This window comes from Perna viridis, chromosome 2, assembly GCF_037379345.1.
Source record: "Perna viridis isolate PV_CMFRI_1.1 ecotype Kerala chromosome 2, ASM3737934v1, whole genome shotgun sequence".
Lineage (NCBI taxonomy): Eukaryota > Metazoa > Mollusca > Bivalvia > Mytilida > Mytilidae > Perna > Perna viridis.
This window is the reverse complement of record NC_142446.1, coordinates 51,737,551-51,761,683: the sequence shown is the minus strand read 5'-3', so window position 1 is coordinate 51,761,683 and position 24,133 is coordinate 51,737,551. Positions and strand designations below refer to the sequence as shown.

The 24,133-nt window shown below is 34.1% G+C and overlaps 3 protein-coding genes and 1 pseudogene across 4 annotated transcripts; all 4 read right to left on the bottom strand.

The window, feature by feature from the left end:
* Positions 1 to 1,193: 1,193 nt before the first annotated feature.
* LOC148625704 (toll-like receptor 6) lies at positions 1,194 to 7,802 on the bottom strand. The gene is made up of 3 exons (XM_088569401.1): positions 6,185 to 7,802; positions 5,233 to 5,335; positions 1,194 to 4,876 (listed from the first exon to the last, which is right to left on the bottom strand). The coding sequence occupies exon 3, from the start codon at positions 4,870 to 4,872 to the stop codon at positions 2,692 to 2,694; it is 2,181 nt and encodes a 726-aa protein (XP_088425527.1). The 5' UTR covers positions 4,873 to 4,876; positions 5,233 to 5,335; positions 6,185 to 7,802; the 3' UTR covers positions 1,194 to 2,691.
* A 144-nt stretch (positions 7,803 to 7,946) lies between these two features.
* Positions 7,947 to 10,914, bottom strand: LOC148625703 (toll-like receptor 6). The gene is made up of 2 exons (XM_088569402.1): positions 10,517 to 10,914; positions 7,947 to 10,244 (listed from the first exon to the last, which is right to left on the bottom strand). Exon 2 carries the CDS (start codon positions 10,238 to 10,240, stop codon positions 8,075 to 8,077), a length of 2,166 nt encoding a protein of 721 aa, XP_088425528.1. The 5' UTR covers positions 10,241 to 10,244; positions 10,517 to 10,914; the 3' UTR covers positions 7,947 to 8,074.
* LOC148625702 (toll-like receptor 1) lies at positions 10,826 to 16,204 on the bottom strand (annotated as a pseudogene). The gene is made up of 3 exons (XR_015920150.1): positions 15,667 to 16,204; positions 12,294 to 12,977; positions 10,826 to 11,802 (listed from the first exon to the last, which is right to left on the bottom strand). The product of XR_015920150.1 is annotated as a toll-like receptor 1 (transcript).
* Positions 16,205 to 18,315: 2,111 nt separating this feature from the next.
* On the bottom strand, positions 18,316 to 24,133 carry LOC148625701 (toll-like receptor 8). The gene is made up of 3 exons (XM_088569400.1): positions 23,322 to 24,133; positions 20,229 to 22,418; positions 18,316 to 18,661 (listed from the first exon to the last, which is right to left on the bottom strand). The coding sequence occupies exon 2, from the start codon at positions 22,403 to 22,405 to the stop codon at positions 20,252 to 20,254; it is 2,154 nt and encodes a 717-aa protein (XP_088425526.1). The 5' UTR covers positions 22,406 to 22,418; positions 23,322 to 24,133; the 3' UTR covers positions 18,316 to 18,661; positions 20,229 to 20,251.

Here is a 24,133-nt window from a genome sequence, read left to right as displayed (position 1 = left end):
ATAAACTGGTAATGGTGGATTTTAAATCATTTAAAGGTTAAAATACATTTCTACGTTCTTATCTATAGATTATAATAATTTCCGTACAATACAAGAGATGGGTCCAAAAATTTCGAAAAGGTGGACCCACTGACTAGCGAGGTGGGCACTCCAATGATAATCAGTTTATTTTCTATATAATCCTCCAATCTTTTCGAGCATATGAGTGCGGACCCCCTTTTTCACCCTGCCTATGTATACAAAAAATCGGATGCAAATTGTTCTTGTCAATTCATATGCACAATAATAATGAAGTCCCATAAGTCCTGTTTTTTGACGAATAAAATGGAAATTAATGCAGAAGGATCAAGAATGTGTGGTGATTTACAGTTTCAGTTCCACAAAGTTCTAACAAAATTTGTCTTGTCAACGGTTTCATTGGAGTTACTCTTGCAACACACAGTGATTGGAAATAACTTTCCAGTCAAATCGTAGCTTTGCAGCCAGCAGAAGAGTTGTGCCCACAAAATCTGATTACTTATATATCGTCACATATACTAAGACTTTTATGATCATATAGCGCGCGTAAATTCGATCAGAATAACATTGTGCAATAGGATTAAGTATATATTTTGACTTAAATCACCGGGATTTGCTCCCGCTATCAAGTATGCAGTCTGACTAATATATAATTCTTATTTATGTACTAATCGGGCTGCATATTTGATAATGGGAGCAAGTCCCTGTGCTTAAGTGAACAATGTTTCGGACCAACGAACAGATAGACGAATGCAGGTTCATCCGTTGAAAAAATAATAATAATTAAACAAAAACACAATCTGGCTTTATTCATACAAAAAATATAACATTTTCCCATTTCGGACTATAATTCAAAAACTCTTCCATCGATTGCCATGGCATTGTGAATTGGTTATCCAGGCTTTCGGTTTTTTTTTAATTTTTCATACAATTGAGAAGCAAAATTTTGTGATATATAGAAATCCCATTCTCCGCCCGTCTGTTTGTCTGTCCGTGAAATCTTTTATAGGCTAAGTCGTATTGCCAGTAATTAAGCTATTTGACCACTTCCATTTTGTGTCGAACATTTAATCACAGTAAAAATTCATAGTTGTATCAAGCAGATTGAAATTTGAATTTTGTTTACTTATTTGCCCCATCAGTTCAGGGTGCGACCTAGCTGCGCCCTGTAACACTTTATTTTATTATCTTTGTTTTTTCCTTTTTTGTAAACGAACTTGATGTTTAGATTTTTGTTTATGTTTTCAAACTATATTTTACAATTTTGTATACTATTTAAAAGAAAGAAATTTTAGCGATGAAATTATTTATTAATAGATATTTTGGAAAAGTCAAAACCATCCGAACACTGTGGCAAAGGAAGTGGTAATAACAATGTTAATAGCCAGTATGTCCCAAACACTTCCTTAAAGTTTTTATATCTAGACGAAGAATAGTCCATTATTCCTTTCGATGACTCAAATGTTGACTGTCCTGAGAACGTCAACATAACTTGCCAGAACCACAACGCAGATGCCATAAGACCTGCTGACAAACATCCGAACATCATAAAAATGAGGTAGATATATAAATTGTCTATATCCCTCACTTCAAGTATCTTTAAAAAAGTTGTAAAGAACAGATATATGAATGTCTGTGGTCCATAGAAGACGACGTTATAAAAATCCTTAAGATATTTCACGATTAGAAACATACCGTAAAAGGTTCCAAGAAGCATGTAAAAACAAAACATAATAAAGTATTTCTGGTTGTGATATCCTATACAAACCGTTAGGAAGAAACAGTGGTGGTCACGTTTTAGGATACACGTTTCACAGAGAGGACAATGATGAGATCTCGGTGGAATGAAACATTTACAATACTTGCACGATTCACTTTTATCTGTCATGCATTTAATGTGCACATTTTTCAAGAATTTCTTCACACTCGTATTTGTTACTATACATAGAATACAATTTCCTACTGCATTGATGAAAACAAATAGAATAAACATTCTATGTTTCACAATCCTCCTAATGTCATTTTTAAATATTTGAGGTAATATTCCACTCCATGCTAGAGATGTCATACCCCATGTCATGAGGGTAAAATACAACAAGCACATAACGCTCGCCAATGCCATCAACCGAAATCTGGAAGGGGTTCTTCTCCGGAACACAAGAGACAGTGCCTTCAGCATGATGCCTAACGATATTAGATATGGTATTTTAACGATAAATTTTCCTCCTTGGTCTACGTCATGTAAAATCAAAATATTTTAACACTACGAACACCCAAGGACATATTGGCCGATTTCTTAATATAGATTATACACAACTTCTTATAAGTATTTAAAATACAGGTGTATTGAGCATAAATCGTGAAAAAAAACAAATAATAAATGACTAAAACCTTTGAAAGCTGCTTAGTTTTAGTACTGTACGTGACTGAATTATCGATCTACAATTTTCTTAATCAAACGGATACCAAGTAACTGATATAGGAAATATTGCTCTGGTTTTTCTATATCTGATGTGGAAAAGAATGACTTGGATTTTTTTCGAACTGCATGAGTACAAAATGGAGAACACCAACCTTTCAATATAATTCGAAGTGGCACTTGAATGACTTAAAAGATTGGTTTTCAAGAACACTATAGGAAATCTTATTAACAAAGTTTGAAGATTTTCAAGCTTACACCAAAGCAAATGGTGGAGGACCAAATGGTTTCCTTAAACTTTTTACAACTGTTTTCCAAAAGATTCTTTCTCCAACACCAGTACAATAAGTGAGATATGGAGTACTTTCGAGTAGGGCTTTCAGTCTGTTAGTCATATGTCTTGAGTCTATAGTTCGCAACATGATAAGCAGGGAGACGTCCTTTCCCTGTCGTCGTCGTCTTTCGTGGACTAAGTCGACCTCCCATTGACACCACTCGCTCTCAGCAAAGTTGTTCGACATGACGACAATGATTTTACGGCATTTACTCATGTACTTGTCTATGTTTCCAGTCACTGGTGCGCCGACGTCGAAGTCGCGGTGGTGAATACACATTTTCATTTCCTCCTCCTCTTCTAGTTTCTTAACCAATTTATTATGCACCCAGTCGCTGTCTGCTTCACAGTACACGATGAATGCGTGATACTCGTAGTCCTCACTGTCTAGACGAACGTATCCCGCTTTCTTGTTTTTATAAAACCTACACAAGTATATGTAGTTTTTTACGTTCGTCTGACACCTATACAAAATCAAAGTAACTACTAATGATGCAACAGCTGCAGACGTCACTGCTATCACGGTTCCAAAAAGAGGATTCGTAACGGTACAATCCTCAACGGTAGGGTTGTAATCACGTAAAGATAATCCGCGCCTTTCATCTGGAAGTTTGCAGCGGTAGTAACTCGGATATCCTACCAATACAAGACTGATTTTTCTAACACTTGACTCAACATTTTCTCGGATCCAACTTCGGAACCACATTTGGTCACATGTGCAAGAAAAATAATTATCCCCTAAATCTAGCTTTTCTAAGGATGACAATAAACTGTTTGGAAAAGTTGTCTTGTTTACCAATCTGATCAAGTTAGATCTTAAATTTAACACTTTGATGGACGAAACTTTTCCAAAAACAGCGACGCTCTTGTTCCATCCTTGCAGGAAATTTCTTTTTAAATTCAATATTTCTAACTGCTTCATTTCTTGGAATGTAAAGTAAGGCAGTGATCGCATGGAGCAACCTTCAAGATCTAATAATCTAAGCTTCTTCAGTGGGTGGAAAATCGCCCGAAATGAGGAGTACTGATTTCTGGTCGGTATTGTATTATAGGACAAATATAAGAATTCCAGATTGGAACAATACCGAAACAGTGTGTTAGGGTTATAACTGTGATGTATACCTTTATCAAAATGATAATTGTTCTGTGAAAAGTCCAACGTTTTCAGTGATGATATGTTGAAGGCGAACTCTTGTATAGTCTTTAGTCGCGTATTTTCTGACATAGAAAGTATCTTTAAATTTTTAAGCTCGCTGAATATGTTGTTCTTCAAAATCCGAAAGTTGTTAGCATCTAATCCAAGTTTTTCTAGATTTTCTAAACATTTAAAGGAACGCCGGTTCATTTGAGTGATAGAATTGTCGTCTAGTCGGAGACATTGGAGGTTCGGAACCAGTGTAGTATTATTTGGTCCACACCAGCTTGGAATATCGCTCACATAATTTCCATTCAAGTTAAGTTCCACAACATGGAGAGCACCATCTAGTGAAACGTCCTTAATTTCATTCCATCCTAAATTTAACTCGTATAGATTTTTGATAGGCTCAAAAACTTGACTGTTTATGGATTGTAAGTTATTTCTCGTCAGCGAAACAGTGAACTTATTTCTCTTGTTCATAGCAAACACCAAAAACATGTCAATAGGTAGATTCTGCCAACCATTTCCAGAAAATTGAAGAAAAGATATTCGATTAACGGGTAAGCTATTGAAAGATCGCTTCAGCATCGTTATTCTTAAGTTTGGTTCCTTAGAAACTTCTAATGAGTTAATTGAAGTGAAATCAACAAACGCATCTTCAGATATTGAATTAATTTTATTATCAGTCATATTCAAAGTAATTATGAAATTATAAAGTGTAATATTTGTGAAAAACATTCTGTCGATTTTTGTGAAATTATTGCCCACGAGTTTTATAGTTTTAATATAACTCGGAAGTCTAGGGATATAAGACAAACGTCTAGAATTACAAGTGGCTGTTCCTCTATTGATATTACATATGCAGGGAAGTACGCATTTTAATAAACTATCAACTTCGTCGACACTGGTTATTGGGAAGAACCAAATACTGAACAATACAGGGATTATTCTCCAGAGGTCCATGACACTGAAAGAAAGTTGTGTGTCTATAAATAGTAGTACGTATATATATATATCAAATATAATAATCACTGCATTTAATTTTTTAATACATGTATAGCCCTACAAAATAATGATGCATTTAACAAATCGATTTGATGTTATCATGCAATGGATTCAAAGCGGTTGGTATGTACTCGATGCTTTAATGAATGCTTTTTGAATGGTAGTCATATATTTTTTTTTTTGACGCATAAAAACAAAACATAACTGCAAAAATAGAATACTGAACAATAATGCTGATAAACCCAATAAAAAATTGAACGATGGGATCTTTTTACTTTTGAAAAAGGAACAAACTCAGATGATGGAAACAAAACTTACGGTTGCAATCGTCTCGATGCCAGGAGCTTTCTGCTTCTGATTTAGGTCATCACGTGGTGTTATCATAAAGTTCAGGTCATATTTGCCTGCTTTTTTGTAAACTCTGTTTGTGAAAATCCCAATTTGAAAAAGGTAAATAGATTATTTGTCTATTATTAGTCATACGACAAAATAAAAAGTTCCTCGTATGTTAAGAATCAACACAAAGAAGTAGTAACAAATATATCTTCATATTTCATGTGTAAAGAAGCGAATATTTTGAATCATTTCAACTTATTCAATTACTTGAAGGTCGATAGAAGAGCATTGTTATTTGAATTAGTTATTTTTAAACATGAAGTCCAAATCACGATTTAATTTTCTGTTTAAAAACCCGTCAGACAAAAAGATGAAAAACACTCAATAATATAGTGAACATTGCAAAACATTGTAGTTTCAGTTTCGATTTTCTGTAATTTTTCAACATAAAAAAATCCCAAATTTAAATGTTTTAAACTTTCTATATTGAGGTAATACAAAGTTTGACATTATTTTATGAATGTAAAGGACATATAGAGTGAATGATATATTTTTTCTAGGTCTGACCTCTCATTGAATTGCTTGCTAAATTTTCAAAATTGCATGTTGAATTATGGTGGGACAAGGGTCACAGAGGGATTCTATTTTTAACTCGTAGAGAACATTTTTATTACAAGAGAAGAGGGTTTGAGTTCTTTCCTTGATAAAATATTTTTCCGGCTTTCGAAAAATCTGCTTTAAATCTACTATAAAATACTTCTTTAGAAACAACTTGTGACTTAAAAAATGTAATTGTTTTCATTCCATTTCTGTAAAGAAATGATTGTTACCTAATTAACAACAACACTAGTCGGTCAGAAAATTTTCAGGTTTGCTGGTTTTTCGTATACGCGCATGAACTTAATATATTCAAGTTTATGTTTTGTTCACATACCTCATCTATACGGTATATGTCTTGTCCAAGTTGCTTCGCTTATACTTGCGAGTTGCGAGGCAAACTGGGTACAATCAAATCTTTGATTTTGTTGACTGCACCTGTTACACAGAAACGATTCTTATTTCAGTTAGATCGTTTGTAATAACATTATTGAGAAATTTTTATTTCAATTTTGCTTATTAAGAAATATTGGACTTACAACTTTTCATGAATGATATGGCTTTATGTTTGCATCTCTTCCTCGATCCATTCAGATAACTCGCATACCGTGTTAAGTAAAGAATATTTACCTTTCATGTTTACTTCTACTATATTTGACGGATTTTAGGAATTTTTAACTTTCGTGAACATTAAATTAGTTCGATGCCCTTAGTCTCCTTTACCTGACGCATTATTTCATCTTTCTGTATAAATTCAATTAGTTTGATGCCCTTTCGAGAAGGTCGAAATAATTGAATGCAATTTCGTTCGATACCCTTTGTCTACTATGTTTCACGAATTATGGAATATGTGACTTTCCGTAAACATCAAACTATGTGAATGCAATTCGTCTGAACTTTGTCGTTTGAATTTATTTTTTTTGTTTAGTTTTCATGCAATGTCTTCACATTTTTCTTTATTAGGGGGGATGCATCCTATATAAAAAAAGTCAAAAACTTACTGTTTTTAATACATTTCTAGTGACAGAACCCAAACCCTAAACACTTCCCATTTTTGATTAAATGATTAAAACAATATTAATTTCGTGCAAAAGTGGGGAAAATGAAAAACTGAAAGACTGGACCCTACCTCTCATTAACATATTTCTGGATCGGACGCCTTTTTAGCTCACCTGGCCGTAGACCAGGTATGCTATTGCCATCACTTGGCGTCATCGTCGTCGTTAACCTTTTTTCAAACATCTTCTTCTCTGAAACAATTGGGCAGAATTCAATGGAATTTTTAAAATTTTTCCTGAGGGTATCCTGCACAAAGTAGTGTATCACTTTTTAATCCTTCGATAAACATGGCCGCCATTACTAAAAAAATAGAATTAGGGACGAGACAGCAGTTTTTCGCATAAATTCCCACTACTGTTATGTTTAGCCAAATTCTGACATTGGATAAAAGTGATCAGAATGATGCTCGAGATCTATGCGTGATGAAAATCTGTTGACCCATATTGGAGTTATTGCCCTTTTTGGGCGTTTTTTTTTATTATTGCTATTTTTGATGAAAATACGTTAACAAATCTTCTCTCTTCTAAAAAACTACTGGATTGAATTCAAAAGAACTTGGTTTTATTGTTCCTTTGGGTATCCTGCCCAAAATACCATTTGGATTTTTTTATCCATGAAAAAACATGGTTACTTTTACAAGAAATTCTTGTTCTTTAGAACCTTTAAATTTCTGGATTCCCCCTGGTTTTCATTCTGTTGTCAGATCCTTTTTTTTATCTTTGTCATTGACTTTCAAACAGATGGTGTCTGTCTTTGACCTTACTTTTATATACAAATGATTCAAACACTGGTAGAGACACTGTCTTGAAGATATATTTGTTCCTTAAAAAAAATTCCTTTAACTTTTGAAGTTGATAAATGACATGTCGTTTTTTTTTTAATTTGTTTCTCTAATTTAAACTTTTTTCAAAACTTATTTCAGGTGTTATTCATAGTTATCATGGTTGTTAGGTTTTATGTTTGTGTAAATTCGTTTCTGCTTAACAGCTTATACGTACAGGGCATGAATATACCCCATTTTTTCGCGCAAAAATACTCAGTAATGTTTATATATATTTAATGAACTCGTATCTCTGATACAACAGCAACGTCATGTCACGGAGAAGACAACAAAATGTTTCTAATTCTTGCTTTCTTTTTTTTTTTTTGCTTTAATGTGATTCCAATGTTATACAACTGCAATCGGTGGGTGTCCAAACGGTTTTCGCAAGTTTTCTATCAATACTTTCCAGAATACACCTTCACCTACTCCTTTACAATATGTTATATACGGTGTGCTTTCTAGCAAGGCTTTCAATCTACTGGTCATGTGTTTTGAATCTATAGTTCGTAGCATGATAAGTAGGGAGACGTTCTTCCCCTGTCGTCGTCTCCTTTCATGCACCAAGTCGACCTCCCATTGACACCACTCGCTCTTTGCAAAATTGTTCGACATTACGACTATTATTTTACGGCATTTACTCATATATTTCTCAATGTTTCCAGTTACTGGCTCGCCAATATCAAAATCTCGATGGTGAATACAAATTTTCATTTCCTCTTCCTGTTCTAACTTTTTGACGCATACATTGTGCACCCAGTCCCGATCAGCGTCACAGTAAACGATGAATGCATGGTATTCGTAGTCTTCATCGCTATCTAAACGAATATAACCTGATCTTCTATTTTTATAAAATCGACATAGATAAACATAATTTTTCAAGTTCGTTTGACATTTATATAGAACAAACACAATTAGAATGCCACAAGCACCAAAACAAGAAAACACAATGGCCATTACAATCAAAGGATTTTTTTCTTTGCAGTTTTCAATAGTTGGGTTGTAATCTCTCAGAGATATTCCTCGAAGTTCACCCGGCAGTTTACATTTGTAGAGATTTGGATATCCTTTAAGCAAAATATTAGTTTTCTTATTTTGGGATTCGACACTGCTACGTATCCAATCACGGAACCACATTTGACCACATGTGCAAGAAAAATAATTGAATGACAAATCAAGCTCTTTCAGAGATTTCAGTAAACTTGGTGGGAAAGTCGTCGCGTTTATAAATCTTATTAGGTTTGAGCGCAAGTTCAACCGTTTTAGAGAAGAATTCGCCCCAAAAACTATAGTTCCATTACTCCAGCCTTGTATGAGATTTCCTTGGAGATCCAAAACTTCAAGATTTTTCATGGAACTAAACGTGTAATATGGAAGTGAACGAATGAACGAAGACGTAGCTCTCAGTGTTACCATTTTTTTGAGAGGTCGAAACATAGCTCTTACAAGGGTGTACTGGTTTTTCGTTGGTAAGATATTATGTGAAATATCTAGGTGTTCTAGATGTGGACAACTAGAAAACAGCTTCTTTGGGCTGTAACGGTGGTTACTCTGCTTGAATTGAAAACTATTCTGCGAAAAGTTTAAAAACTTTAAAGAAGTAGTATTGAAAGCAAAATCTTTTATCACTTTTAATCTATTATTACCGGATAATCGTAAAATTTTTAACTTCTTCAGCTTTCTAAATGTATTACTTTCAAGAATCCTGAAACTGTTTCGATCGAGGTTTAGCACCTCGATGTTTTGAACACAGTCGAAAGAAGTTTCGTTCATTTCTGATAATATGTTATCACCAAGATTCAATACTTTTAGATTTGGAACTAGTGACTCGTTGTTATTGCACCAATAGGGGATATCATTTATTCTGTTATCATTAAGACTTATTTCTGTCACATTTAGTACACTGTCCAGTGTTACGTTCTTGATATTGTTCGAATCTAAGTTCAGTCTTCCTATACTCCTCAATACTTGAAATACTTCACTATTCAATCTTTGTAATTTGTTAGCTGTTATAGAGACATTCAAAGGATGTTTGATGTCGCAAAACGATTGAAAGAAGTCACTTGGGAGACGTTCCCACTGATTATAAGAAAAACGTAGATATTTCATTCTATCTGTTTTCATATTCCCAAACGACTGCTGTAGTTGAGTTATATTCACAAGAGGTTCTTTAGAGCATTCAAACGATTCTAAGTAGAGGAAATCCGAAAATGCACCAACGCTGATGGAATGTATTTTGTTGTCTACGAGCTTTAAATTCTTTATTGTATTGTATTTTGTAATATTAACAAACAGATCTTTTGTCACACTTACAAAACTGTATCGAGTGATGTAAACTGTCAAGATAAATTCCGGAAGTCGAGGAATATATCTTATGCCCTTTGTGCCAGTACACATCGCAGATTTTCTCACTGAGTTGCACGTACAAGGCTTTTTACACTCTATAACATTTTGGTATGCAAGGACAGTAATACACCAAGAAATTAATACGCATGCTAAGATTTCTTTTCTCATGATGCTGTAAAAACAATAGATATTGAGGCTGGATAAATGTACAAAAATAAATGACATCCGAGTTTTAATCAACACTTGAACAGCAATGATCAAGTTTCCAGAAATTAATATTGACTTACGAAGATATTTGTCAAATTTTGAAAACTATATTTAATAGAACCAAATTCCAAAATGCCAGAAATAATTATAATGCATATAACTTGAAAAACAACATATTTAAATCTATACACCTAATATGTAATGCAATTCATATTCAAAACATTTTGTCATTCTTACCTTTTTTGAAATCGTCTTTTTTATCCCTTTATCTGTGAAAGCCACAAACACATTTTATAATCACTTGTTATTACATTAAATTTCAGCGGTTTTCCCTAAACCATACAATTTACATAAAATACTGCCAACATGTCAATAATTTCGGTTTAAAACTTCCTGGACTCATACGAAATATTAATAACACATGATAAACCATGTTTAAATATCCATGTCAAAGTGAATTACGTTACTTCAGAAAATTTCATAATGAAAAAAAAGGAACATGTAAGAAAATATACTGTTCAACTAAAGCAATCCCCACGAACATAATTATAACACTGCTGCTGTTGGCTGTCCAATTGGTTCCCTTACCCATTTCACAAGCGCATTCCAGAAAAGTGTTTCACCAATACCTCTGCAGTGTTGTACACGATGTGTACTGTCTAATAAAGTTTTCAATGAATCTGTCATATGATTAGAGTCAATGTCCTCCAGCATGATCAAAATTGAGACATCCCTTCCTTGTTGCAGCCTACGTTCTTGAACAAGGTCAACTTCCCATTGACACCATTGACTCTCGGCGAAAGAATTTGTCATGACAACAATGATCTTTCGACATAGCGACATATACTTTCCTATATTTGCCGTCACTGGAGCACCAAGATCGAAATCTCTATGATGAATGCATATTTTAGTTTTTCTTCGTATTCCAGTTTGATAAGAAGGGTCTCGTGTACCCAGGCTCTGTCATTGTTTGCATACACAACGAATGCTTCTTATACGTAGTCAACCGAGTCACGTTGGATATACCCAGATCTTTTTTTCCTATTGAATTTCACAAGATAGATGTAGTTGCGAATATTTGTTTGACAACTGTACAAGACAAAAACAACAATGGTTGACACAACAACTAACGACACAACTGTTGCGACTATTTGTGCTACCACTTTCCCATGATGCTTTTCTCTACACGTTTCATCAGTTGGGTTGTAATCTTTTAGTAACACCCCACTTAGTTTTCCCGGAAACTTACAAGTGTAATGGCTAGGGTAGCCTTTTAGTTTAAGATGTTTTTTTGGATTGTTAGATTCTGTGTTTTGTCTTATCCAATCACGGAGCCATTTCAGTTCACAAGTACATGAGAATTGATTGTCTGCAAGATCTAATGATTTCAACTTGGAGAGGAATGAAGTAGGAAATGTTGTCTTGTTAACCAATCGAAAGTTGTTGGCTTGGAGATTTAGTAGTTCTAACGAAGATGTTTCACCGAATGTACTCTGCTCTCGTTCCATCCACTGATGAAATTCCTTTGCAAATTAAGGAATTTCAACTTTTTAAAAGTCTTCTATATACAGAAAGGGAAAGATCTATGTATTTTGCAATGTTAATTTTTCTAAATTGACCAATCGGTGAACCAGTTGCTTTAATAATTTGCCTTGGTATTCTATGTCGGTATTCAGAAAATTGTTTGACAAGTCCAGGGTTTTTAAGTTCATGCTATAATAAAACCACGGCCTACGTTTTAATTTTCCATCCTTTTCAAATTGAAATCGATTATTCTGAAAGTACAACCATTCTAAAGACGATGAATTAAGAACCGTTTCCTCTATGAATGTTAGCCATGCCAAATTTGACAGATGCAATTTTTTAAGTAGGTTCATAGGAGTGAACGTATTGTTTTCCAAATATCGAAAATTATTGTAGTTTAAACTCAAGTATATCACATTTTCTAAACAATGAAATGACATGTAATTCATTTTTGTATTGAATTTCTATCCAGATAAAAGTAGCTTAGCTAAGGAACTAGACTTGATCCCTCGTAGTCACAAGTTGATGGAACTTCAGTTAAAATCAAGATATTCAAGTTGCTTAACCCATTCAAGGTCATATTTGTAAGCTTATTGGATGTAAGGTCTAAAACCTTAAGATTTTTTAATGGTTGGAATACAGTTCCATCTACCTCTTTAAGTCCATCTGAGACCAGCGATACATAAGAAATGTTGTGGTCTTGTAGCGCTGAAAATATGCGTAGAGGAAGTCTATCCCATTCATATCCATTTAAACTAATATTTTGAATTACAGATCCTCTGAGGCTCCCGATGGAACTTATAAGTTCTTCTATACGTAGACTGTGTTCTGTTGATATTTCCAGTATTTTTAAGCTATGGAAATCCTCGAACGCATCCTTGCTGATGTGATGTATCCAGTTATTGGTCATGTTAAGTGTGCGGGTCTGATTGTAGGTTGTCAAATTTTTAAAGAATTTTCTATCAATGGTTGTGTAATTATTTTCAATCAACTTAATACATTCAACGTATGACGGGATTCTTGGAATTGAGCGTAGTTGTCTTGAATTACAGACAGCTACTTTTTAATTGGGTTACAGTAGCAAGGCTTTTTACAATCATTTTCTGCTAACAAAACGATCGCTAAGAGCAGAAGATGGGCTTTATACAGATTACTGGTCATTGGACTTTTTTTCCTGGAATGAACATTAAGTACATTAACTATGTTTTTGAAATGTGAACAAAACAGTATTGTTATTCGAAACATCGGATGTTATATTCTAATGATTAGATTTCTGCTGCAGCAAAATGTTTCCGGACTACATTTAGAAACTTTTTAGCTTTTTAATCTAAGCCTTTTTCGCTTGATTTTATTTCGCCTGTTTCCTGATTGCAAACTGGTACTTGTATATCCATGTTTAATACAATTATTTCCTGGCACTCTTCCTTATCTTTGAGTGTTAACAAATATCATGTGAAACCTGAGAATATTACATAACAAAACCCATAACCGCAATCCTATTGAACAGTTGATAATATTTCATATCATCTATATAACTAATATCCATATATACTCTATACTTTGGGCATGAACAACAGTGATTTTTTAAAATGACAAATAAGTGCAGTTTGAAAGAAAACATTTGTCATTTGATGTATCAGATCGTTTCAGGCAGCTTTTCCTCTGAAACTACTGGACAGATTGTAACCAAACTTTGCATAACTGTTCATTGGTATATGTTTAAAACTTCGTGTGTAGATATTTTTTATCTTGCATAAACATGGCGGCCGTTATTAAAATTAGACCAAATGGGTCAAATTGCAGAATTTGACAATTAAATTGAAAACAGTTGGGTTGAGCTAAAATCTGGCAGGGAGTAAAATTGTTTAATATGATAAGATGGACCTATGCTGAAATTTTCAGAAAGATCCATTGGCAGATGTTGGAGTTACGGGTCCTGAAGTTGATATTTTTTTTTACCGAATTTTACTTTTCCAATTTTGAAAATCTCCCGAACTACTATATAAATAAACAAAAGAACTCGGCGTCACATAATTAAGATACTGTTAAAATTTATTTTCTACGACTTTATTGACACCCACCGTTGTTGACTTGCTCATTCGTTTAGTCAAACGGCTTCTCCCTAAACATTGAATCGTTAAATTCCGGTGAGATCTTAATTCTCCGTCCCAATATTTACATTGTCAAAAGTCGGCCATGCTTACAGTGATCGGGTTGCTAGGAGAAGTCGTTTACGTTTAAATGGTTTGTCCAAAAACCGAAGAACCCAGAATGCATTCGTTCGGATATCTCGGATTTCTTCTACGCAAACAACGTACAATACCGAGAATTTGATCAAGCAGACGATTGTCACCGGAGTTCGAGGGGAACTTAAGAACTTCGTTTGTAAACAAATCGTCTCACAGAAACTAGCATGGCATGTTAATATAGGATTTTCCCGTAAGGATTTGTTACGCACAATTTAATCCAATAAACGACTTGTTGGTAATAACACGTCATGTATATATGCGAACTATCCTCAGATTAAATAAAAGAGAGACAACTCTGGCGGTAAGTCCCGACAGTTTAAAAAGTAGAGCTTCAATTCAAACATGGGCTGTGTGTGACGTCGAGTATAGATGGATTGAAAACCAAACATGACAAGCATAGGATAGGATATTAATAGGATATCCTTAGCAATTTCTGTATGGAGATTTTGGATCAGTCGAAAAACATGTATACCCTTACTTCAAAAATTGAGGATTTATGGAAATATCTTGAAAACAATGGGTTAAGCCAAATTTTCACGGGGTTAAATTTGTTGCTGAAATTTTCATAATGATCTGTTGATCGATGCTGGAGTTATTGCCCATGAAGAGCATGGAATGACTATGAGAGATTTATTTTATAATATGGAAACCGAGTGGATAACTGAGATGCTCTCTACTAATTAAATGATTCTAGTGATAATAGAACAGTAGGGTCTAGAGCATCTCGCTGAAAAGCACATGTTAATTTCAAGACAGTAAATGCAGACTGCACGTGACAACATTTTCGCATATTTTTGCAGCATATTATCATACTTGTCCATGTTATATATTATTGTAATTACTGTTTACATGGTAGAAGCTCCGTCTCATAAGTTTTCACAAGCTTTCGGTATATTGTCCATTCCGCTAACAAGAGTGATTCATGAAAAAAAAATCGTTGCATCAAGAAGCATGCAATTAAAATCGTAAAGAGAGATATTGCTAAATAACACCACTTGTCAAGTACCAATTAGGGTTTTAAGTTTTCATTGCCAAATGATTAAATAAAACGAAAATTATTGAGACACAATTATCTATAAAAGTAATTTTCTTTTTACGAAATTACGTAATTTGTTTAAACTGAGTTCAACTTTCACTTAAAAGTTGTCTTAATAAATCTTTAGACAAGTTATTTACAATCTTTTGTTTAATATCTCTGTTGATAAATATTTCATCAATATATTGATGCTATGACAGTTTCATAATACTTCTTTTTTAAAATATAATTTTATATAGATTCTGTGGGGACTTGAAGAATTAGACTCACCATCAGCCCAGTGTTGTACATAATACGGTTGGCAGGTATAATCGAGTCTTATAAATGAGTCTTTAAACAACAAATAATGTGAAAATAAAAGTGCAAATCATTGGCGGATCCAGGGATGTCCCTGGTTGGTACCCTCTTCTGTTGGATATATTTGTTTATTTTCGTCAAAATTTGAGCGATAATCAACACACAAATAGCCAGTAACCCAATATTTTTTACCGGATTCCCTTTGAAACTACCATTTTACAAAATCTCAGGATCAGGCCCCTGTGTTGTAAGTATCTTATATAACAGATTATAGATCATACCTTTCAGATTTGCCAACAACCGACTGAAAAATTCGAATGCAACTTAATCTGTGACTTGAAAGCTGTTTTCTATGAGAACTGACTTCCTTCCTGTACTGCAACTTTTATATTTAGAATCTGATCTATCCATATGTATATAAAACTGCCTCCAGGTTAAATGTAAATAATGAACCGACGAGGAAAACAGTATGTGTTTCATCAAACTTTCTTTTAATGCAAAGCACAGCATCTAATCAACAAGAGACCCATTTGTGTAAACTATATGATAGAAGATGGGCATACTTTATATACACTCCCGCACCTTACCTTGCGGAAGTAATTATCACGCATGTTGATTGACTTAACGTGAAAGGGTCTCTTACATTTAAAAGTCGTTCCTCCATTTCCTTCACTCATGGTCTCTGACAGTAACCAAGAAACTATGTGAATTTAACTCCGATGTCCTTTCTCTACTATATATCTGACGGATAAATAGAATTTTAAATATTTGTAAATACCAATCTACGTGAAATTATATTGCCCCATGCCCTACGATTACCACAGTTGACAGATTAAGGAATTTTTAACTTTCCTGAACTTCAAACTGTGCGAATGCTACTCCTTCGACGCCTTTCATCTACTTAATTTGACAGATAATCTTATATTTAATTTTCGTGAACATCGAACTATGTGCATTAAACTCGTCCAAAGCAATTTGTCTAATAATTGTCGTTCTAGTCATTGAAACACATGTTCCTTTGTTGTTCTTTTTTAAATAATAAATTTCTGGATTCGCCCATGATTTTATACTCTTCAATACTTAAAATTTATGATGGGTCTACTGCTTAACTCTGGTGTTCCTCTCCTTGTTGAATGTTAATGTTCATGCTTGATTGATCATGGGTTTCGCCTTCGTCCGAGATATCTTCTTGTCAGTGGAGGTGTTGAGCTGTGTGATGTGTTTCCTGGCTCATCTTCTCCTCTGTCTCACCATGTTGCCATTTGCGTCGTTCAAGAATTGGTAGAATTGGTCAGCCCATCTATGTGCGATGAATCTTCAAGTCTTTTACCATTCTTGCGTATATTTCCACAACTGCAAACTCTAGACGTATCCATTTCCTGTCTTGTAGTCCGTGTTTCCGTCGAAGTTGTTTCCGCTGATCCTCTTGTTGGTCGTTCATCTTCCCACGCTCTCTCACGACCATGGGGGTGTCTTATCACATATATGTCCATAGCGATGTGATAGGCTCTCCCTTGCTGGACTATTACTCAAGGCTGCCAAACTATTGTATGCCTTTGTATCGGTCTTTCCCACCTTCCCAATTACTAAAAGTCATTCCTTGTTGTCACCATTCTATTCATGGTTGCCAATTAGTCTTTCCAAAATAGCACCGGAGTCTCCAGGTGTCTTCCAACCGAATTTTTTCTATGTTATATGTAATATGTGAATGCAACACGTCTGATTTTGTCTATTATATTTGACGGATTTTGGAATTTTGTCTTTCGTGAAAATCGATCTATATAAATGCAAATCATTCGACGGCCTTCGTCTTCTATACTAGTATTTGACGCATTGTGGAATTTTGTCTTCCGTGAACACACAACTATGTGAATGCAACTCGTTCTGTGCCCCTCGTCTGTTGTATTTGATGCATTATATTTTTTGAACATCGATCTATGTAAATGGAATTATGTCGATGTCCGAGAAATTTTTGTGCCAAATTTTACAAAAAATGAGCAACTGATAGCCTGGATCCCACCTTCATTTTATATATTTCTTGGTCGGGCAATTATTTAAAAAAAATATATGGGTTCGCCCCTGATTTTCCTTCGGTTATCAATGCATATGCTTGGTCTGTCTTACTTTCAAACTAACGATGTCTGTCTTTGGGAAGCATCATTTTGCGCCAATTACATATTCTTGGAGGAATCATTTGCGCCACAAACATTTTTTTCTAATTGTTTGACTTGGACCAAAACTGGGGATTCATTTGCACCAGTCTACCTGTACAGGTATTATGCATACCATTTTAAAACCGTTTAAGTCCGGAACAAACATAACTCGTAGAGAGAACTGTTCTTATGCGAATTTTAACAATTTTAACAGTGAAGTAAGTCGCTGAGAAAATGTTTTCATGATGAGTTAATAGTTCCATTCCTTTATTTGAAAAATAAAGGAAGTTTGACTGTATTTTTTGTTGTTGTTGTCCGTGTACAATTTCACTCATGGCTTTTAAGTAAGATGTAACGATGATTAACCTGCAGCTATATCAAATTATTTAGATATGATTTACTCCACTCTGTTCCCAGCCCGGATAGAGGAGGATGGGGTCATAATAATTTTCCTTTTCCCTTAAGTGGTGCACTTGGATACAAATATCATTGATGAAAATGAGTTTACGTTTTTTGTAAAAGTGGGTGGCACAAATAAGTTGTGATGTTAATTGGCGTAAACGGATATATCCCTTGTCTTACGTTTATTTACGAAATCTCAAACATCGGTAGGGCTACTGTCTGTCTTTTAGATATATTTGTCATTTATTTTTTAACTTTTTATTTAACTTGTGAAATTTAGACATCAAATGTCGTCTTTGTAATGTGTCTCTCTTATTTAAAACTTTTTCAAAACTGTTTTTTGAATGAAATTAATTGTATTGTATTGTATTGTAGTTGTTATTATATACTTTTGTTTATTTTCATACCGGAAATGAATGTATGCAACATTTATGTCAAAACAAATACTCAATAATGTTTATATCGATTAATGAACCCGTATTTTTGATACAACAAAGTTGTCATGCCTACTCCCTTACAATATGTTATATACGGTGTACTTTCTAGCAAGGTTTTCAGTCTACTCGTTACGTGTTTTGAATCTATAGTTCGTAGCATAAGTAGGGAGACGTCCTTCCCCTCTCTCCTTTCATCGACCAAGTCTACCTCTCACTGACACAACTCGCCATCTGCAAAGTTATCAAGTCTGATCGCAGGTTCAACTGTTTTAAGAAGAATTCATCTGAAAAAAAAATATATCAAAAATAAAAAAAAATATATATATATAGTTCCATTTATCCACCCTTGTATAAGATTTCCTTAAGGATCCAAAACTTCCAGATATTTCATGAAACTAAAAGTGTGAAATGGAAGTGAACAAATTAACGAAGAAGCAGCTTTAAGTGTTTCCATTTTTTAGAAACACGTGTGTACTGGTTTTTCGTTGGTAAGATATTATGTGAAATGTCTAGGTATTCAAGCTTGGGAGAACTAGAAAACAGCTCTTTATGGTTAAAATGGTCGTTGCTCTCCTTCAATTGAAAGCTGTTGTGCGAAAAGTTTAAATACTTTAAAGAAGCCGTGTTGAAAGCATTATCTTTTTCACTTTTAGTTTGATGGTACCGGATAATCGTAAAGATCTCAACTTCTTCAGCTTTTTAGGTGTATTACTTCGGACTTCGGAAACTGTTTCCATCAAGATTTAGCACATCAATGTTTCCTACACAGTCGAAAAAAAGTTTCGTTCATTTCTGATAATAGGTTATCACCAAGATTCAATACCTTTAGACTAGGAACAAGCGATAAATTGTTAGGCTTGAGCCTAAGTTGAGTCTTCTTTAACTCTTCAATACTGGGAATACTTCACTGTTCACACTAAGTAATTTGTTAGTTGTTATATAGACATTCAAAGGATGCTTGATGTCGCTAAACGACTGGAGAAAGTCATTTGGAAGACGTTTCCACAGATTATAAGAGAAATGTACATATTTTATTCTATTTGTATTCATATTCCCAAACGACTACTGTAGAACATTCAAACGATGCTAAGTAGAGGAAATCCGAAAATGCATCATCGCTAACGAAATGCATATTGCTTTCCACAAATATTAGGTTCTTTACTGCATTGTATTTAGAAATATTGACAAACAGATCTTTTGTCATACTAACAAAACTGTTTCGAGAATGTAATGTAAGCCGTCAAGATAAAACCGGAAGTCGGGGAATGTATTTAGCGCCCTTTGTACCAGTACACACCGCAATTGTTTTCACCGAGTTACATAAACAAGGCTTTTGACATTCTAAACAGCTTGGTTTGCAAGGGAAGTAATGCACCAAGAAATTAATACGCAAGCTATCATTTTTCTCGTGATCCTGTAAAAAATATATTGCGACTTAATAAATGTACAAGAAAATATGACATCCGGTTATAATCAACACTTGAACAGCAATGATCAAGTTTTCAGAAATTAATATTGACTTAGATATTTGTCAATCTTTCAAAAAAAATTACTTAAAATCCTTTTTGAAACACCAAATTCCAAATTGCGAAAAATAATTGTAACACAAATAACTTGAAAAACAACATATTCAAATCTATACATCCAATGTGCAATGTTGTTTTCCTCGTTCTTACCTTTTTTGAAGTTGTTCCATTTTACCCCTTTATCTGTGAAATCAACACACTTTACATTCACTCCTTACTACATTAAATTTCAAAGGTTTTTACTAACTATCTAATTTACATAAAATACTACCAAGCGGTAAGAACTGAAATCGAAAGTATACTGTTAAATTAAAACAATACTCACGAACACAAAGTTGGAAAATATAATTATAATACTGCTGCTGGTGGTTGTCCAATGGGTTCCCTCACCCATTTCACAAGCGCTTCCCAAAAAATTTTTTCACCAATTCCTCTGCAGTATTGTACACAATGCGTACTGTTTAATAAAGTTTTCAATGAATCTGTCATATGATTAGAGTCAATGTCCTCCAGGATGATCAAAATTGAGACAGCCTTTCCTTGCTGTCGCCTTCGTTCTTGGACAAGGTCAACTTCCCATTGACACCATTCACTTTCAGCGAAAGAGTTTGTCATGACAACAATGATCTTTCGACATAGCGACATATACTTTCCTATATTTGCCGTCACTGGAGCACCAAGATCGAAATCTCTATGATGAATGCATACTTTTAATTTTTCTTCGTATTCCAGTTTGTTAAGAAGGGTCTCGTGTACCCAGGCTCTGTCATTGTTTGCATACACAACAAATGCTTCATACACGTAATCATATGAGTCGAGTTGGATATACCCTGATCTTTTTTTCCTATTGAATTTCACAAGGTATATGTAGTTGCGAATATTTGTTTGACAACTGTACAAGACAAAAACAACAATGGTTGACACAACAACTAACGACACAACCGTTGCGACTATTGGTGCTACCGCGTTCCCATGATGCTTTTCTCTACACGTTTCATCGGTTGGGTTGTAATCTTTAAGTAACACCCCACTTAGTTTTCCCGGAAACTTACAAATGTAATGACTAGGGTAGCCCTTTAGTTTTAGATGGAATTTGTTTGGATTATTAGATTCTATGTTTTCTCTTATCCAATCACGGAACCATTTCAGTTCACAAGTACATGAGAATTGATTGTCTGCAAGATCTAATGATTTCAACTTGGAGAGGAATGAAGTAGGAAATGTTGTTTTGTTAACCAATCGAATGTTGTTGGCTTGGAAATTTAGTAATTTTAACGAAGATGTTTCATCGAACGTGCTTCTGCTCTCATTCCATCCACTGATGAAATTACCTTGCAAATTAAGGGATTTCAAGGTTCTTACAGTCTTCAGTATAAAGAATGGGAAAAATCTAAGTCTGGTATTTGGCAAAGTTAATTTTTCTAAATAGGCTAGTGGCTGAAATATATCTTTGAATGCTTGTGATCGTGTTGAAAGAAAATTGTTTGACAAATCTAGGGTTTTTAACTTTTGACAATAACGAAACAACGACTTAGGTTTATAATTGGCAACTTTTTCAAAGTGAAATCGGTTATTCTGAAAGAACAATAATTTCAATGATGATAAATTAAGAGCTGTTTCCTCTATGAATGTTAGCCTTGCCAAATTTGACAGATGCAATTTTGTAAGTTTTTTCATAGAGGCGAACGTATTGTTTTCCAAACATCGAAAATTATTGTAGTTTAAATTCAAGTATATCACATTTTCTAGACAGCGAAATGACGTTTGATGCATTTTTGTAATTGAATTTCTATCCAGAAAAAAGTAGCTAAGCTTAGGGACTAGGCTTGATCCCTCGGAATCACAAGTCACTGGAACTTGCTGAAGGTCGTTATCTGTTAAAATCAAAATATTCAAGTTGCTTAGCCCGTTCAAGGTCATATATGTGAGCTGATTGGATGTAAGATCTAAAACCTTAAGATTTTTCAATGGTTGGAATACAGTCCCATCTATTTCTTTAAGACCATTTGAGACCATCGATACATGGAAAATATTGTGGCCTTGTAGCGTTGAAAACATATGTAGAGGAAGTCTATCCCATTCATATCCATTTAAACTAATATTTTGAAGTACAGATCCTCTGAGGCTCCCGAGGGAACTTATAAGTTCTTCTATTCCTAGACTGTGTTCTGTTGATATTTCCAGTGTTTTTAAGCTATGGAAATCCTCGAACGCATCCTTGCTGATGTGATGTATCCAGTTATTTGTCATGTTAAGTGTGCAGATCTGATTGTAAGTTGTCAAATTTTCAAAGAATTTTCTATTGATTATTGTGAAATTATTTTCAATCAACTTTACGTATTTAATATATGACGGGAGTCTTGGAATTGAGCGTAGTTTCCTTGAATTACAGACAGCTACCTTTTTAACTGGGTTACAGTAGCAAGGTTTTTTACAATCAAATTCTGCTGACAAAACGATCGCTAAGAGCAGAAGATGGGCTTTGTACAGATTACTGGTCATTGGACTTTTTTTCCTGGAATGAACATTAAGTACATTAACTATGATTTTGAAATGTGAACAAAACAGTATTGTGATTCGAAACATCGGATATTATATTCTAATGATTAGATTTCAGCTGTATCAAAATGTTTCCTGACTACATTTAGAAACTTTTTAATTTTTTAATCAAAGCCTTTTTCGCTTGATTTTATTTCCGCCTGTTTCCTAAATTCAAACTGGTACTTGTATATTCATGTTTAATACAATTATTTCCTGGCACTCGTCCTTATCTTTGAGTGTTAACATATATCATGTGAAACCTGAAAATATTACATAAAACCAATAACTGCAATCCTATTGAACAGTTAATAATATTTCATATCATCTATATAACTAATATCCATGATTCCATACTTTGGGCATGAACAACAGTGATTTTTTAAAATGACAAATAAGTGCAGTTTGAAAGAAAACATTTGTCATTTGATGTATCAGATCGTTTCAGGCAGCTTTTCCTCTGAAACTACTGAACAGATTGTAACCAAACTTTGCATAACTGTTCATTGGTGTATGTTTAAAACTTCGTGTGTAGATATTTTTTATCTTGCAAAATCATGGCGGCCGTTATTAAAAATAGCCCAAATGGGTCAAATTGCAGAATTTGACAAATAACTTGAAAACATTTGGGTTGAGCTAAAATCTGGCAGGGAGTAAAATTGTTTAATATGATAAGATGGACCTATGCTGAAATTTTCAGAAATGTCCATTGACAGATGTTGGAGTTACGAGTCCTGAAGTGGATATTTTTTTTTTTTACCGAATTTTACATTTCCAATTTTGAAACTCTCGAACTACTATATAAATAAGCAAAAGAACTCTGCGTCACATAATTAAGATACTGTTAAAATTTATTTTCTACGACTTTATTGACACCTACCTTGTTTAAATTGTTTTAAACGACTTGCTCATTCGTTTAGTCAAACGGCTTCTCCCTAAACATTGAATCGTTAAATTCCGGTGAAAATAGAACAGCAGGGTCATGAGTCCAGCTTTAGAAAGTTTAAAAACTACTTTTGGGCGATTAAGGCTCTCTAGAGCCTCTCGCTGAAAGGCACATGTTAATTTCAAGACAGTTAATGCAGACTGCACGTGACAACATTTTCGCATATTTTTGCAGCATATTATCAAACTTGTCCATGTTATATATTATTGTAATTACTTTGTATATAGTAGAAGCTCCTTCTCATAAGTTTTCACTTTCACAAGCTGTCGGTATATTGTCCATTCCGCTAACAAGAGTGATTCATGAAAAAAAAATCGTTGCATCAAGAAGCATGCAATTAAAATCGTAAAGAGAGATATTGCTAAATAACACCACTTGTCAAGTACCAATTTAAAATGGCAGAATTAATACTAAATAACCGACTGAAAATTCGAATCCAATTTAATATGTGACTTGAAAGCTGTTTCCTATGAGAACTGACTTCCTTCCTGTACTGCAACTTTTATATTTAGAATCTGATCTATCCATATGTATATAAAACTGCCTCCAGGTTAAATGTAAATAATGAACCGACGAGGAAACCAGTATGTGTTTCATCAAACTTTCTTTTAATGCAAAGCACAGCATCTAATCAACAAGAGACCCTTTTGTGTAAACTATATGATAGAAGATGGGCATACTTTATATACACTCCCGCACCTTACCTTGCGGAAGTAATTATCACGCATGTTGATTGACTTAACGTG

What these genes read in the sequence shown, in the direction of transcription:
- LOC148625703 (XM_088569402.1), bottom strand. Translation starts at nt 10,240, where the DNA reads ATGAGAAAAGAAATCTTAGCATGCGTATTAATTTCTTGGTGTATTACT.
- LOC148625701 (XM_088569400.1), bottom strand. Translation starts at nt 22,405, where the DNA reads ATGACCAGTAATCTGTACAAAGCCCATCTTCTGCTCTTAGCGATCGTT.
- LOC148625704 (XM_088569401.1), bottom strand. Translation starts at nt 4,872, where the DNA reads ATGGACCTCTGGAGAATAATCCCTGTATTGTTCAGTATTTGGTTCTTC.